Raw genomic sequence first — 16,817 nt, 5'->3', positions numbered from 1 at the left:
TCTTAGATCTATGGTGCATTCGGTAATTATTCAGACCCCTTCCCTTTTCCCACATTTTGTTACATTATAGCCTTATTCTAAAATTGATTCAATATTTTTTCCCAATAAATCTACACACAATTCCACATAATGACAAAGCAAAAAACATAAGTATTCAGACCCTTTGCTTTGAGACTCGAAATTTAGCTCAGGTGCATCCTGTTTCCATTGATCATCCTTGAGATGTTTCTACAACTTGATTGGAGTCCACCTGTGGTACATTTAGTTGATTGGACATAATTTGGAAAGGCACACATCTTTCTATATAAGCACCCACAGTTGCCAGTGCATGTCAGAGCAAAAACCAAGCCATGAGGTCGAAGGAATTGTCCGTAGAGCTCTGAGACAGGACTGTGTCGAGGCACAGATTTGGGGAAGTGTACCAAAAAATGTCTGCAGCATTGAAGGTCCCCAAGAACACAGTGGGCTTCATCATTCTTAAATGGAAGAAGTTTGGAACCACCAAGACTCTTCCTAGAGCTGGCTTCCCGGCCAAACTGAGAAGCAATCGGGGGGAGAAGGGCCTTGGTCAGAGAGGTGACCAAGAACCCGATGGTCACTCTGACAGATCTCCAGAGTTCCTCTGTATAGATGGGAGAACCTTCCAGAAGGACAACCATCTCTTCTGCACTCCACCAATCAGGCCTTTATGGTAGAGTGGCCAGATGAAAGCCACTCCTCAGTATAAGGAACAGGACAGCCAGCTTGGAATTTGCCAAAAGACACCTAAATGACTCTCAGACCATGAGAAACAAGATTCTCTGGTCGGATGAAACCAAGAGAAAACTCTTTGGCTTGAATGCCAAGCATCAGGCCTGGAGGAAAACTGGCACCATCCCTCCGTTGAATCATGGTGGTGGCAGCATCATGCTGTGGGGATGTTTTTCAGCAGCAGGAGACTGGGAGACTAGTCAGGATCAAGGGAAAGATGAACGAAGCAAAGTACAGAGAGATCCTTGATGAAAACCTGCTTCATAGCGCTCAGGACCTCAGACTGGGGTGAAGGTTCACTTTCCAACAGGACAACAATACTAAGCACACAGCCAAGACAATGCAGGAGTGGCTTCGGGACAAATCTCTAAATGTCTTTGAGTGGCCCAGCCAGAGCCCGGACTTGAACCCGATCGATCATGTCTGGAGAGACCTGAAAATAGCTGTGCAGCAACTCTCCCCATCCAACCTGACAGAGCTTGAGAGGATCTGCAGAGAAAATTGAATAAACTCCCCAAATACAGGTGTGTCAAGCTTGTAGCATCATGCCCAAGAAGACTCAAGGCTGTAATCGCTGCCAAAGGTGCTTCAGTAAAGTACTCAGTAAAGGGTCTGAATACTTATGTAAATGTCATAAATTGTTGTTGTTTTTTTTACAAAATAATTGTTTTTGCTTATGGGGTATTGCGTGTAGATTAATGAGGGAAAAAACATTTTTTTTAAGCATTTTAGAGTAAGGCTGTCACGTCCTGGCCAGTATAAGGTTAATTGTTTTGTAGTTTGGTCAGGACGTGGCAGAGGGTATTTGTTTTATGTGGTTCAGGGTGGTGTGTTTTGTTAAAAGGGTGTTTGATTTAGTAATTCCGGGTTTTGGCTTATGTTTAGGTATTTCTATGTGGAGTCTAGCGAGTGTATGTCTATGTTTGGTTAATTGGGGTTGGGACTCTCAGTTGAAGGCAGGTGTTGTCTATCTGCCTTTGATTGAGAGTCCCATATAGTAGGGTGTGTTTGTGTTTGGGATTTGTGGGTGATTGTTCTGTGTTGAGCCTTAGGCTTTGCCAGACTGTTTGTTGTTGTTCGTTCGTTAGTTCTTGTGTTTTGTTATTTTGGTCTTCATTTAGAAAATAAATAATCATCAAGATGAGCATACACATACCTGCTGCGTTTTGGTCCTCCTTCACCGACGACAACCGGACAAAGGCTGTAACGTAACAAAATGTGGAAAAAGTCAAGGGGTCTGAATACTTTCCAAATGTACTGTGTGCACAAGATACTTCCTAGATCTATGTACAATATGCTTCCTAGATCTATGTACAAGATACTTCCTAGATCTATGTACAATATGTATTAACCTTTAGATGTTTTATTTGTGACTTCTGTCTTTCCCTTGTCCTAGGTGTCTTTCAAAGTTGCCAAATATTCTCTCTCTCCAGACATGAAATATGTGCTATTTGCTTACGAAGTGAAACAGGTAGGATATGAATAGTCGTTAACCCTCCTGTTGTGTTCATTTCATGTTAATTAATTCTGTGTTCACAGTCCAAAATGACCGCCCCATTATAGCTGATTATAAATCCATAATATACATATATTATCACCTAATGTTGTGTTAGATCTTTTTATCAACTTAAGTTCTTGTGAACATTACAAGTTTTGAACTTCTATTTGCTATTTATGACCTGTAGGCTTCATTGACCTGAGCTCATACAACTTGTTTTTGAGTTTAAAAAAAGCATAATGTATGGATTATTTTGACTATAACAAATACTCAGATGAAACACATTGTGCTATTTATCACAGACTACTTGACTGTCAGTTTCCTGGCCTCTCTCCTCCTCACCAGTGTCATGATCAAAGATATGATCAAGAGCCTCACATACAGTATATCGTTTGGTCATTGTGCTGCCAGAGAATGAATTGTGAGCAAGGCCTCAAATAAGCTTTATATACCAGAGCTGCGAGAAAAGTTCTATATATTATTGAAACAATGTTGCGATTGTTTGTGAGAATACCAACAGGTGTGGTTCCCGTGGGGGAAAGATTCTATTAGGGAAAGGTTCCCACGGGGGTTGCCATGGAAGCCAAGAAGGGGAGTGAGGTGTGTGTGTGTGTGTGTGTGTTCAAACACACATGCATGTGGGGGTCTGGAAAAGGAAGTGTGTCCACCTGATGAATGGGCATGTGCCGGAACTCAATTTTATACACTAATTGTAGTCTCACCCATTCATTTCTAATGACCGGTCATTATTGACTGGGAACACCACAGGTGTACAAAAGTTAAATAAAACACCCAAAATGTAATGGAAATCATCAAAATGTATTTTGTGTGCTCAGATGCCCTGTGTGGACAAAGTCATGGAACCTTATGACAATCAGATTAAACGAACTACATTTTTCAGAGAGAACTTGTAAATCGGTCCAATTCGACCGGAACACAACAGAAGGGTTAAATGACTGCTGTTTGTTATTTACCAATAAATACACTTTTAAATAACAGTTACGAGAGATAAACATGTAAACACATACAGTACACCGTCACAGGGCATTATTAGTACACTAACAGTCAACTGAATACAATTGTCTTCCACCAGAGCAGTATGAGATATGAATCACCTTTCAGCCAAACAAATAATTACATAAATAACCAAACACGAACCCAGTGCAAATGTTTCAGCTAACCAAAAGAAAAATGGAGCTACAGAATTAATCCGTGTTTCCCATGACCTTAAGCATAGGCTGAGTCTCAATTGTTATTCCCTGATTCCTAGCCTCTTCTGTTTTAATGTGTTTTGAGAAGGAGGATTCAAGGAAATTGCAATTGACATTCACCCATAGTCTGACCGGGAAGGAGATCAAACTGCAAATAGGCTCTGATCAGAAATCAGATTGCACCTCTCATTGATTTCCTCTTTGTTTAATGGCTGGATCGCTGTCAACCAAGGTTCGGAAACATTGCACCAGAATGGGATTCCCTAGAGAATGGGCTGATGCAAATGTTGTTTAGTTGTGTTATGCATTATTGTTATGCCGTATCGAAGGTGGTGTGCGACCAGGTTTGCGTGATGATTAACCTTGCCTGACAACTGAAGATGTGCGTTGGCTCCCTGAGCTGTGCGGGCTAACACAGTCTTGAATTATTTTTGGAAACAGTTACATTGTGGAATCCCGACACGTGGTTTCTAACATGATTCATTTGCATCATATATGCTTTATTGTTGTCTATTATTTATTATAACATTAATTGTCAATACTTTTAATTTCAGGTGTATAGACATTCCTATACTGCATCATACATTGTTTACAACATCCACACAAGGTAAGAGACTGAATGGACTGGTTGATGCTTCATGTCTTGTATTGACATGCATACTCCCACACTGAAGAACATACTGTATTATGTATGATATACCCAATCTTTGACATCTCTAGTTCAACAACAGATGGGATTTGTTCATGCCTGTCTGCCTGTCTTTGTGTACTTTTGTGTGCGTGCTTGTGTTTCAGAGAGGTGTGGGAATTGAATCCTCCGGAGGTCCAGAATGCAGTGCTCCAGCATGCAGCGTGGGGTGTGAAGGGACAGCAGCTGGTGAGTCTCTCCTCTCCTCTTCTGTGATGCCATACACCTCTTTTCACTCTCTCGCTCACCCAATCGGAAATCAACCTATGGACACAGCTCCTAGACTGTCATAGATGCCTCATCACACATGTAAAAGAAATTGATAGGTGTGAGCCTTATTGATGGATTTTGTACAGGGTTCCATCAAGATGTGTTGAATGTGCTTTTCTGGCATGCGGGAGACCCGGTTTCAAACCCAGTCGTCACACTAGGGGTTGGTATCAAATTTGCCGTATTTATATTTGTTATGACGCCCAGTTGTGGTACAGTTTTTCATGTGAAGGAGTAGAAAGCACCATTTGCTGTGTATCAGGCAGCCATTTTGACAGCAGGTGGTCCTGTTACAGATGGGGATGCAGACTACGCTTTTCCCGGACCAGACATTTGAGCATCTGTTACTCTGTTCAGAGTTTGTTTGGTCACAAACAAAACCCAGCATGTGATTTTTGTCTTGCCGAACATCTGGCGGCCTAACAAAGCACACTTGATTGTTAAAAGGGAACAAAAGTGAACATGTGAAAGGAAGTGATTGAAAAAGAGAATACTGAAGTTTCGCAATATATAGTCATTAATCAATACTACCTATTACGGTGCACTTTAATTCCTGATATGGATCAGAAATGGAAATAAGTCATAAAATCACGACCATATTTCACTGGCATTGAACTGGTGCTGTATTGTAGATACTGATGGGAATCTGTGCTATAGTTTTATAACCACCGTGCAAAGCACAACTACAATTCTCTTTACTCTCATTTCAGATCTACATCTTTGAAAACAACATCTACTACCAATCAGATGTGCAGAGCAATTCTCTTAGGATTACTTCGTCGGGAGAGGAAGGAGTCATATTTAATGGAATTGCTGACTGGCTGTATGAAGGTTTGTCTGAATGCCTTGTACCCAAGGACACAATGTCAGGAAAGGTATTCCAGGCATTGGAAATAAATAATGTTCAGCCACAAAGGAATTCATCACTTTCACAGTTGAACGGCTCTCAGTCGCATTCAGGGACGGATGGAATAAGAATTCAAAATGAACTCTACTAATGATATTAGTTCCATTTTTGAAGAATAATTGAATAAATGAGAACTAACTCAGAATTTTTATCAAAGTGAATTAAATATAGATGAAGGAAAGTCATTATTTCACTACAGCAGTGTTGTCTCCTCATGAATGGGCCATAATCCACACATTGTTCCATGCTCAGGGATGGCAGGGACAATTTCATTCATCATTTGCACTTGTTATTTACAGCTTAATGATGGATTGTAGCTCTGACTTAACTAAGACCAATTTTGTGTTTTATCTACATCAGCCCAAAACAAGTTCCATAAAAAAAACTGTAAGAATTCTTCATTTGTCATCCTTTTGACATATTTTCAACAAGATTGTGTAAATCACAGATTTCCAATTGATGCAGGCACAAATTCTAACTTTCTCTTAACTTCACTTACAATAACATATTGCTCTTATACAGTATATAGCAACTTCAAGTACCGGTGTACAGAAGAAGCCTATATTCATTAGGTCGGACTCGATCCGAAGGAAAAAAAACAATAGTATAGTTCAGTGTGTTATTGATGGCAGTTTGGTCCTTGTGTTTTCAGAGGAGATTCTGCAGTCACACATAGTACACTGGTGGTCACCTGACGGAGAGAGACTGGCCTTCCTCATGATCAACGATACCCTGGTACCCAACATGTTCCTGCCTCGGTTCACTGGCAGCCCCTACCCCAGATCACAGGAGTACCCATACCCCAAGGTAATGGAAAGACGCAATATAATGGGATAGCATGCTGCTGAAGAAAGTGCATGTATTTGTCTGTGTCATTATTTTTGCCTCCATTGGTGAAATTGTACTTGTTTGTTGGAAAAACAACACTATTGGTCATAGCAACAACAAGAAAAACTGTTGGCTGAAGGAACAGTTATTTCAGTTCTGATGATATAACTATTGTCTGTCTTTGTTGATTCACACAGTATACTAGACTTGAGCTTTGGAAGTCATGTTTCTGTGCTATCGACTGATGCGCTGTATTATATGTACGGCATGTCGATACAACAACTATAGCTATCCCGTTATCTAGATTATCCTGTGCATAGAGTTGGTTAGAAATACTGCTCACATAAAGGTCTTATATTCTGATAGATCAAGTATTTATGGAGTCTCAACAAAAGGGAAATTGGAAACTGAATAAATGATTAGACAAAATGATCAGAACACTGCTCAGATTTTATGGGAGGAGGTAATAGCGCTTCCAACAAAGGCTGTGATGGTTATGGAATTTTGGATTACGGTTATTTGTCAACAATGATCACTGTTATAGTTACAAGTATAACCGTTCGAATAGCAAAAAAACTAGAAGCTCATCTTCTCCTTTGGCTCCTGACTGCACGACTGGTCTTTTTGAATGCCCGGCTGTCTACAGTCTACAGTCAGCTGTCTACAGTCCACAGTCAGCTTTTATCTTCTCTCATCTCTCCTTACATTGGTTGTTAGTGAATCAGGCTTACTCTTACTTATTGCTTTTAGGTAAAGTTTGTCGACTTAAAAATGACGTTCTTCATTGATAATCGTTGTTTACACGATTATAGATTTACCGTGCCAGCCCTACTTCTATCTACATCCGCCAGAACAAAGAAGACTGCTTGTATGAAGAATTCACAATGATATTCTGCCAGTTCAGTCATTACCTCCAGGGATTTAAAGATAAGATAGATGATTTGCTCGGTCATCTCTGAGATAATCTCTCGTTGGATGTTAAGCTAGGACAGACATCCAAATGGTCCAGGCAAAACAAAGATGTTAAGCTAGGACAGACATACAAATGGTCCAGGCAAAACAAAGATGTTAAGCTAGGACAGACATCCAAATGGTCCAGGCAAAACAAAGATGTTAAGCTAGGACAGACATCCAAATGGTCCAGGCAAAACAAAGATGTTAAGCTAGGACAGACATCCAAATGGTCCAGGCAAAACAAAGATGTTAAGCTAGGACAGACATCCAAATGGTCAAGGCAAAATAAAGATGTTAATCTAAGACAGACATCCAAATGGTCCAGGCAAAACAAAGATGTTAAGCTAGGACAGACATCCAAATGGTTAAGGCAAAATAAAGAGGTTAATCTAGGACAGACATCCAAATGGTCCAGGCAAAGCAAAGATGTTCAGAATATAATAACCTGTGCAGTCATTTGAAGCATTGATTGTTTGCATAGTTTATAATGAGTTGCTGAATATCCACTGTTCATGCACCTTGGTTTGAAAGCAGTGTAGCAACAGTGTTTGTTTTTCTCGGCATACTAACTAATTGACCTTATGAGGATCTGTTTGCTGACAGGCTGGCCAGCCCAACCCCACAGTCAGGCTGTTGGTGGTGAACCTGTACGGTCCCACACACACTCAGGAGCTGGTACCACCTGATGGCCTGAGAGGAAGGTGAGGAAGACACATCATTCTGGCAGCCCCTTAGTTCTTTTAATTTGTAATTGTTGTGGTGCCACCAGGCGTGTCAGGTTATTCTTTGCGTGTTATTTCTTTACTAACCGTTATAACCAGTATACGACAATTGAATCTGTATGGCTGCATGTTTAATTGTTTCCAGGGGCAGACTGGACCAGAAATTGGTATTGTCATTTCATAAAACACCGGCTAATTTTTTCCTTGAAACCCCCACACCGTCCATTATATTCCTCAAGGCCCCCACATTGGCCCATTTTTCCCATCGAGGCTCCCATTATTAGCCAGAAAGTGATCATTTTGCGTGAAAAATCCAAGCTAAAGAGGCCCATAGACTAAAAATGAACCAGCCCGTCTGGCATTTGCCTGAAATGCCAGAAGGCCAGTCCGCCCCTGATTGTTACAGTGCATGTTTGATCAAGTGCCATTCACAAGTATACAACCATCATTCAGAAATATGATTCAAATGGCCCAGAGAAGTAGTTGCTATACGTCTGAATGTTTGTCTGACGTTGACCCAGAGAACACTATGTGAGCATGGTGAAGTGGATCAGCAACACCCATGCAGCGGTTCGATGGCTCAACCGGCCCCAGAACGTGTCCTTCCTCACTGTGTGCGACGCCACCATCGGATCCTGTGTACAGGTGGGTTTTTCCTTCATCTACGCTAAAGTGGTCCTCCCTAGAAAAGGGTTTTATTGGCGTCGTCTGTGTCGTACTCCATGTTGGATCTAAGACATGTTCCTTCATTTGAATTTCAGAAACATGAGGAAGCTTCAGATCTCTGGCTCACCAGACAGGTAAGCTGAAATGTAAATGTTCTATAATATTAGCAAATTCATATTTCCATCTAGTAACATTTTATTTGAATGCTACTGTGGGCTTGATGTGGTCCAAATTGTGCTGCAATTTTAAAACAGTGAGTATTGTATCTATATGCTAATAGTAAAGAGGAAATTGATGCACTTTGACTGTCCCTTAAAATCCAATGTCCTCAGAACCAGGAGCCAGTGTTTTCAAAGGACGGGAGCAGGTTTTTCCTGACCATACCGGTGAAGCAGGGGGGACAAGGAGACTTCCATCATATTGCCATGTTCACCAAATCGGTGGGTGCTGTCATACTCCAGTTCTGAAATACACGTTGGTCATCTTGTCATTCTCTGGCTTTTTCAGTGCTCACGTTGTCTTTTTTTTTTTTTAAACTTGTTTTTATCGAAAAAAATCACAATTTGTCTTTTCTCAGTTCAGAAGTGATCAAAATGATGTCCGTCACTTGACGTCAGGCAACTGGGAGGTGACCAAGATATTAGCTTATGATGAGGGGGAGCAAACCATGTAAGTCTGTCAGATCGTTTCAGATCAGTTATGAGAATAATTGAATATCATATTTCGTCTTACAGATATGAGCTTCAACAAGTGTTGTCCTTTTTTTTCTTTTCAAACATCTCTTCTGTTGAAGCTATTCTATTTGTGTCTATAGCTTCTTGTACTTGCTCTAGTTAAAGTTATTCTGCTTTCACCTATATAGATATTTTATCAGTACTCAAGACTCCCCACAAAAGAGACACGTGTACAGGTGAGAAATGATTCTAAAACGTTTTCCCCATGAAGAAATGCGCATCCTGTATTCTTAATAACACCAGACATTTCAGCTTCATTCTAGTAGCTGTTAGCCCTATTCAGCTACAGTTTATCTTACCCATCCGTATTGCATAGATATAATACATTGTTGAAATGCAATTATCTCAAGAATGTGAAGAAGTGCAACAACAACAAAAAATCCCTCTTTCAGTGCATCTACTATTGGTCTGTTCTCTCAACGATGTTTGACCTGTGAGATGAACCAGGAAGCATGCACGTTCTTTGATGCAGACATCAGCCCGAATAAACAGCATGTTATTCTACAGTGTAAAGGTAAGGTCTGTGTTTTTTCGTTCCGGAAATCATTCAGCCAAATACAGCTTTATGTAGTAAAACCCAACCTATTCTGGGTAATGTATGAGATATGGTTAGGGAGTAATTATGCCGTTATGTATTTTATGATACAGTAGCCGATGGCGCCTGGGTCTCCTAACCACTGCTTTAATAAGTATATCCCACGGGTGACGTCGCTGGGCTTACATAGGCTAGGGTAGCTACATTACTACTATAAAACCATGTTAGAATATCATACTGAACGCTTGTTCAGTCTCAAAACGATGCCATGTAGTATTACTAGAGTATCTTCTGTTCCACAGGTCCCGGTGCTCCATCTGTGATGCTACAGAGTTTTAATGATGTAAACAGTGAGTAATACTAAGTATTGCTATGAACTCTCCTCTCCTGTACTGTACTATTTCCAGTCTGTTTTAATGGTTCCTATTTCATATTTGGCCACGAGATTGTTGGCTGTGTTTCACATCGTGTGAAATACATTTTCAACATCTGTCCAAATGAAATGTTCTGCCAAGGTTTAAATGAGCATCTGGGAAGTGTTTTTTTAAGGCAAATTGAATTTATTTGTCTTTTATATGCCTGGATGCATTTCAATGACACTGAATATGAGGCATAATTGTACTGAAATGATGTGATTGGGGACAGTTTAAAACGAAGGATCACATGACATGTGGTTTAGACGCAGTGGCCTATGTGAAGTCAGCCAACTGTATTAGAAAAATGTGAAACTCAAATTAATGTGCTTCGTGAAACAATATGTTGATAGATTTTTTTTAATACCCCATATAATCGGCATCCTCGTGTCTCTTTACCCACAGTATGTCAATGGTTACTTTCACACTTTATCCTCACAGCTTACTTTATATTGGACAACAACATGCCTCTGAGAGCTGCCTTGGAAATCAAAAAGATCTCTAAGTCAGATGTCACTGTTATTCCAAGTGAAGACTTTGGTAACTAACCATTTCTCTCGGTGTATATTTCTTTCTTTCTCTGTCTCTCTCTCTCTCTCTCTCTGCTCTATAGTCTGTCGGTCACTTTTTTTCTCTCTCTCTCTCTCTCTCTACAGTATATTGTTTATTTTAATAACTACTGTAATTCAGTATTTTCTTCTCACAGAGCTGCCTTTGAAACTCACCTATCCACTTGACTTTTCTGAATCTCTTCTCTATGGCCTTCTTTTGATTGTGTAAGCATCGCTCCTCTTTCCTAGCGTTCTAACATAGTAACACAGACTTAAGTACATTTTCATTCAGAAATACATTTAGAACTGAATACGTTACCTTGAGAACAAACACAGTGATTTTCTAACTCCAAGTCCATGATGTGAGATTATGCTTTCTTTAATTAAGGGAAGATGTTTTCACATAATATGGAACTTTAAATGAGTTAACTTGTTTGAGAAGCTTGAATTAACCACCCTCTTTCTCACTCTCCCTCCCCCTTCCGCCCCTCTCTTAGTGATGGTGGGCCTGGCAGTCAGTCGGTGAGGGATGAGTATGAGCTGGGTTGGGACTCGGTGCTGGTAAGTTGTGATGAGGTGATCGTGGCCAGGCTGGACGGCAGGGGGACAGGCTTCCGGGGCCTGAGAGTCCTGCAGCAGGTCCATCAGCGCCTGGGTACTGTGGATGTTCAGGACCAGATAGCTGCACTGGAGTATGTAACCTCCGACCAGCATGTGATGATATATATAACATTATATCATATCTATATATATTTGTTTATTTACATATGATGGGATGTACAGACATTATGGACAGTATATGGATAGAATATGTATATATGTAATATAGAATACAATACGATGCGATATACACTGTTAGATGATACGATATGCAATATATAAGATGTAATGCGATATACAGTGCGGTGCGATGCCATACAATATGATATAAGACAATACCATAAGATAAGACAGGATGTGATATGATACAATATACTCCCCTTTCCATTGAAATCCATTGAAAATGTATGGCATGGTTGTGCACTCTAACTTCCCTGTCAGTCATCTGTGTTAAAGCCCTCATGAAATGTCTGTAAAAATAATTAGTCATTCTGCTTTGGGTTGTTTTTATTTACTCATTACAGATACTTGATGACACTCCCATACATTGACCGCGCGCGGATCGGAATCTACGGAAAGGCAAGTTTAACTGATGTCTTTCAGTTGATCACCATGCTTCACACTCACGGGTGTGTTCAACAAGTGAAGGTGTCCTTTTCTTTCCAGGGATACGGTGCTTACCTCACCTTGATGCTTCTGAGGTCCACTGCACTGATTAAGTGTGCAGCTGCTAATTCCCCAGTGATTGACTGGAAACTTTACGGTGGGTAATGTCTCCATGATCTTACCCTTTAGGTCAGTTTCCTTGACAGAGATTTAACCTACTCCTGAATTGAAAAGCAAGCTGAATGGACCATCTCCATTGAAATAGCTTTTCAGTCTAGGTTTAGGCTCGATCTAGGATTGGGAAATCGGTGCTGTGTGTTTTGTGTGTGTACATTTCCCACAACAAATGACATTAAATATTGTACACATTTGATTATCAATGAAATTAGAGATGAAAGAACTGAATACTTTTTTGAAATGTTGCGTACTCTCTCTACATGAAGCTTCAGCATTTTCAGAGCGATACTTTGGCCTGACGTCAAAGAACGACAACAGATATCAAGTAAGTTGTTTATCACAGTCCATCTGTTGTTGTTATTAATGGTTTTCTATTTGTTGTTCTACAGTTTATCACAGCAGATTGGAGAACAGCGGGAACTGTCACACTGAAGCGTGTGTGTGTGTGCGTGTGTGTGTGTGTGTGTTGGGTGTTCGTATTTATGTGTGTGTACGTGCGCAAATTTATGTGTGTGAGTATGTTCATGGGCCAGGTATTGTTCATCAGTCAGAATAATAACTAGTGAAGCTGTACAACTTCCTGTGTGAGATTACTGTTATCAGTGAAAATGTTCCCCTGGAAGTGGGTTGTTGATATGTGGGCCACACAGTTCCAGCCATTTAAAATGTAAATGATGCTAGTCCAGAGAAGTAGGTCAAATTGATCATAAATAAACAGCAGGGCATCACTCATACAGTCCTTAGAGGTAGATGGAAAAATGCACGTTCTGTTAAGGATTAGCCCCTTTTTAAATGTTTTTGTCTAAAATGACATACCCAAATCTAACTGCCTGTAGCTCAGGCCCTGAAGCAAGGATATGCATATTCTTGGCACCATTTGAAAGGAAACACTTTGAAGATTATGGAAATGTGAAAGGAATGTAGTAGAATATAACACAATAGATCTGGTAAAAGATAATACAAAGAAAAAAACAACCGTTCTTTTGTATTTTTTTTGTACCATCATCTTTGAAATGCAAGAGAAAGGCCATAATGTATTATTCCAGCCCAGGTGCAATTTAGATTTTGGCCACTATATGGCATCAGTGTATGTGCAAAGTGTTAGACTGATCCAATGAACCATTGCATTTCGGTTCAATATCTTGTATCAAGACTGCCCAAATGCGCCAAATTTGTTAATTAATAACTTTTCATGTTCAAAATTGTGCACTCTCCTCAAACAATAGCATGGCATTATTTCACTGTGATAGCTACTGAAATTTGGACAGTGAAGTTAGATTAACAAGAATTTAAGCTTTCTGCCAACATCAAATATGTCTATGTCCTGGGAAATGTTCTTGTTATTTACAACCTCATGCTAATTAGCCTATGTTAGCTCAACCGTCCTGTGGAAGGGACACCGATCCCGAAGAAGATTTATAATGAATCAAATCAAATCAAATGTATTTATAAAGCCCTTCTTACATCAGCTGATATCTCAAAGTGCTGTACAGAAACCCAGCCTAAAACCCCAAACAGCAAGCAATGCAGGTGTAGAAGCACGGTGGCTAGGAAAAACTCCCTAGAAAGGCCAAAACCTATAATGAAACAACACACTGGATCCCCTGGGGTGTTAGACAGGTTTGATCCAGTCCTGTATTGTAGCCTGGCTCAACCAGACTGAACATTGTGCTCAGCATTGTTTGTGAAGTGAAGGAATAAGTGAGCAGTCTGATTTAACAAGGCTAGTTGTTTAACGTGATCTTTTCACAACTATTTATTCAGTGCTGTGGTTGGTTTTCCCTCAGATATTGTTTTCTGTTCAAACCTGAGGTTTTGTTTTGCTTTTCGTGTATTGACGTGAAAATTGGTGTATATTGATATATATATTGATATGTATAGTATATATTGATGTGTATAGTGTATATTGATGTGAATATTGATGTGTATAGTGTACACTACAGGTCAAACGTTTTAGAGCACCTACTCATTCAAGGGTTTTCTTTATTTTTACTATTTTCTACGTTGTAGAATAATAGTGAAGACATCAAAACTATGAAATAACACATATAGAATCATGTAGTAACCAAAAAAGTGTTAAACAAATCAAAATATATTTTATATTTGAGATTCTTCAAATAGCCACTCTTTGCCTTGATGACAGCTTTACACACTCTTGGCATTCTCTCAACCAGCTTCACCTGGAATGCTTTTCCAACAGTCTTGAAGGAGTTCCCACATATGCTGAGCACTTGTTGGCTGCTTTTCCTTAACTCTGCGGTCCAACTCATCCCAAACCATCTCAATTTGGTTGAGGTCGGGGGATTGTGGAGGACAGGTCATCTGATGCAGGACTCCATCACTCTCCTTCTTGGTCAAATAGCCCTTGCACAGCTTGGAAGTGTGTTGTGTTATTGTCCTGTTCAAAAACAAATGATAGTCCCACTAAGCACAAACCAGATGGGATGGCATATCACTGCAGAATGCTGTGGTAGCCATGCTGGTTAAGTGTGCCATGAAATTCCAAATAAATCACAGACAGTGTCACCAGCAAAGCACCCCCATACCGAACATTTGATGTTGACATGTGTCTGTTACTTGAACTCCGTGAAGCATTTATTTGGGCTGCAATTTCTGAGGCTGGTAACTCTAATGAACTCATCCTCTGAAGCAGAGGTAACTCTGGGTCTTCCATTCCTGTGGCGGTCCTCATGAGATCCAGTTTCATCATAGAGCTTGATGGTTTTTGCGACTGCACTTGAATACGCTTTCAAAGTTCTTGAAATGTTTCGTATTGACTGACCTTCATGTCTTAATGATGGACTGTCATTTCTCTTTGCTTATTTGAGCTTTTTTTGCCATAATATGGACTTGGTCTTTTACCAAATAGGGCTATCTTCTGTATACCAACCCTACCTTGTCTCAACACAACACTCCAGGTGACTACCTCATGAAGCTGGTTGAGAGAATGTCAAGAATGTGCAAAGCTGTCATCAAGGCAAAGGGTGGCTATTTAAGAATCTCAAATATAACATATATTTTGATTTGTTTAACACTTTTTTGGTTACTCCATGATTCCATATGTGTTATTTCATAGTTTTGATGTCTTCACTATTATTGTACAATGTAGAAAATTGTAAAACTAAAGAAAAACCTGTTAATGAGTATGTGGTCTAAAACGTTTGACCGGTAGTGTATATTGATGTGAATATTGATGTGTATATTGATGTGTATACAGGGCTCATCTGTGAGAAAGACCTTGGTCTCAGCATGACTCACTGTCAAAATAAAGGTTAAAAAAAATTGAAAACCTGAGGTTACACTGTCTCCCATATCTATTCTTTCAGGTTTCTAGAGTGCTTCCAAATATGAAAGGGTTGCAAGGAAACATGATGAAAGGACCGCAAGGACCGGATTTTCTGTTGATTCATGGAACCGCTGACGGTAATTACCCTTTTGTCCAACAGAAATAGAAAATAGACAATCCTAAATCCGTCAGAATCAGTGATTGGTGTTGTATTCAAAGTCAATTTGCTAAATCAATTGGTGATTTTTTGTTCTTTTCTCAGCAAATGTTCATTTCCAACATTCAGCAGAGTTGATTAAGCACTTGATCAAAATTGGAGCGAACTACACAATGCAGGTACGAGCCGTGATCAACAAATTTGAATGAAAATGTTGAATGAGTGATTACATAATGTGATTATTGAAGTGATTTTGATTGCAAGCTGATATATTTGCACTCACCCACCACACTTGCACGTACACACATGCGCGCACACACACACATGCGCGCTCACTCACACACACACACACACACACACACACACACACACACACACACACACACACACACACACACACACACACACACACACCTCTCAGGAAAAACATTGAGTTACTTTCTTGTTCCTTCTAACTGATAGAGGAGTAACCACAGTTCACTACAGGAATGACAGTCCCAATGCTGGACAGTACTATCCTGACTGACCTTGTGTTTGACCTTTGACCTTTGTTTGAGATAGCTCTACCCAGACGAGGGCCACTTCCTGTCCCTGCAGAGCCAGAAGCACCTGTCTGAGTCCCTGGTTGGCTACTTCAGAACATGTTTTCAGGACTTCAGCACACCGCTACCTGAGGAGATAGGCAAAGAGGATGATGACTGACAGGGTTGGGGTTAGATGGTGACTGACAGGTTTAGGGTTAGATGATGACTGACAGGGTTAGGTTTAGATGGTGACTGACAGGAGAACATGCAGATGGGCCGTGTGTGGATCTAGGATCGCTATGTTGAAGCAGTACAATGACTGCTCTGCCCTTGCGAGGGATGTTTGCTGTTGATTAGGTGTCCAATGTAGGCAAGACATACAGTTGAAGTTGGAAGTTTACATACACTTATGTTGGAGTCATTAAAACTCATTTTTCAACCACTACACAAATTTCTTGTTAACAAACGTTAGTTTTGGCAAGTCGGTTAGGACATCTACTTTGTGCATGACACAAGTAATTTTTCCAACAATTGTTTACAGACAGATTATTTCACTTATAATTCACTGTATCACAAATCTAGTGGGTCAGAAGTTTACATACACTAAGTTGACTGCGCCTTTAAACAGCTTGTAAAATTCCAGAAAATGATGTCATGGCTTTAGAAGCTTCTGATAAGCTAATTGACATCATATGAGTCAATTGGAGGTGTACCTGTGGATGTATTTCAAGGCCTACCTT

The 16,817-nt window shown here is 40.1% G+C and overlaps 1 protein-coding gene across 2 annotated transcripts in view; it reads left to right on the top strand.

The window, feature by feature from the left end:
* LOC115179600 (inactive dipeptidyl peptidase 10) overlaps nucleotides 1-16,519 on the top strand; it is a 51,650-nt gene extending 35,131 nt beyond the window's left edge. For both annotated transcript variants that reach the window (XM_029741211.1, XM_029741213.1), the window contains exons 5-26: nucleotides 2,147-2,221; nucleotides 4,014-4,066; nucleotides 4,255-4,336; nucleotides 5,128-5,248; nucleotides 5,977-6,131; nucleotides 7,710-7,807; nucleotides 8,350-8,473; nucleotides 8,590-8,628; nucleotides 8,827-8,934; nucleotides 9,072-9,163; nucleotides 9,357-9,404; nucleotides 9,621-9,742; nucleotides 10,066-10,113; nucleotides 10,618-10,716; nucleotides 10,883-10,952; nucleotides 11,225-11,419; nucleotides 11,852-11,906; nucleotides 11,994-12,090; nucleotides 12,377-12,435; nucleotides 15,437-15,533; nucleotides 15,659-15,732; nucleotides 16,115-16,519. In XM_029741211.1, the coding sequence (XP_029597071.1) occupies nucleotides 2,147-2,221; nucleotides 4,014-4,066; nucleotides 4,255-4,336; nucleotides 5,128-5,248; nucleotides 5,977-6,131; nucleotides 7,710-7,807; nucleotides 8,350-8,473; nucleotides 8,590-8,628; nucleotides 8,827-8,934; nucleotides 9,072-9,163; nucleotides 9,357-9,404; nucleotides 9,621-9,742; nucleotides 10,066-10,113; nucleotides 10,618-10,716; nucleotides 10,883-10,952; nucleotides 11,225-11,419; nucleotides 11,852-11,906; nucleotides 11,994-12,090; nucleotides 12,377-12,435; nucleotides 15,437-15,533; nucleotides 15,659-15,732; nucleotides 16,115-16,255 (2,052 nt within the window). In that variant the 3' untranslated portion in view covers nucleotides 16,256-16,519. The remainder of the gene's footprint in view (nucleotides 1-2,146; nucleotides 2,222-4,013; nucleotides 4,067-4,254; nucleotides 4,337-5,127; nucleotides 5,249-5,976; nucleotides 6,132-7,709; nucleotides 7,808-8,349; nucleotides 8,474-8,589; nucleotides 8,629-8,826; nucleotides 8,935-9,071; nucleotides 9,164-9,356; nucleotides 9,405-9,620; nucleotides 9,743-10,065; nucleotides 10,114-10,617; nucleotides 10,717-10,882; nucleotides 10,953-11,224; nucleotides 11,420-11,851; nucleotides 11,907-11,993; nucleotides 12,091-12,376; nucleotides 12,436-15,436; nucleotides 15,534-15,658; nucleotides 15,733-16,114) is intronic.
* The last annotated feature ends 298 nt before the right edge of the window (nucleotides 16,520-16,817 follow it).

Source organism: Salmo trutta, chromosome 39, assembly GCF_901001165.1.
Source record: "Salmo trutta chromosome 39, fSalTru1.1, whole genome shotgun sequence".
NCBI classification, from domain to species: Eukaryota; Metazoa; Chordata; class Actinopteri; order Salmoniformes; family Salmonidae; genus Salmo; species Salmo trutta.
Note: the sequence above shows the minus strand (reverse complement) of the source record. Positions and strands in the feature narration are given on the sequence as shown.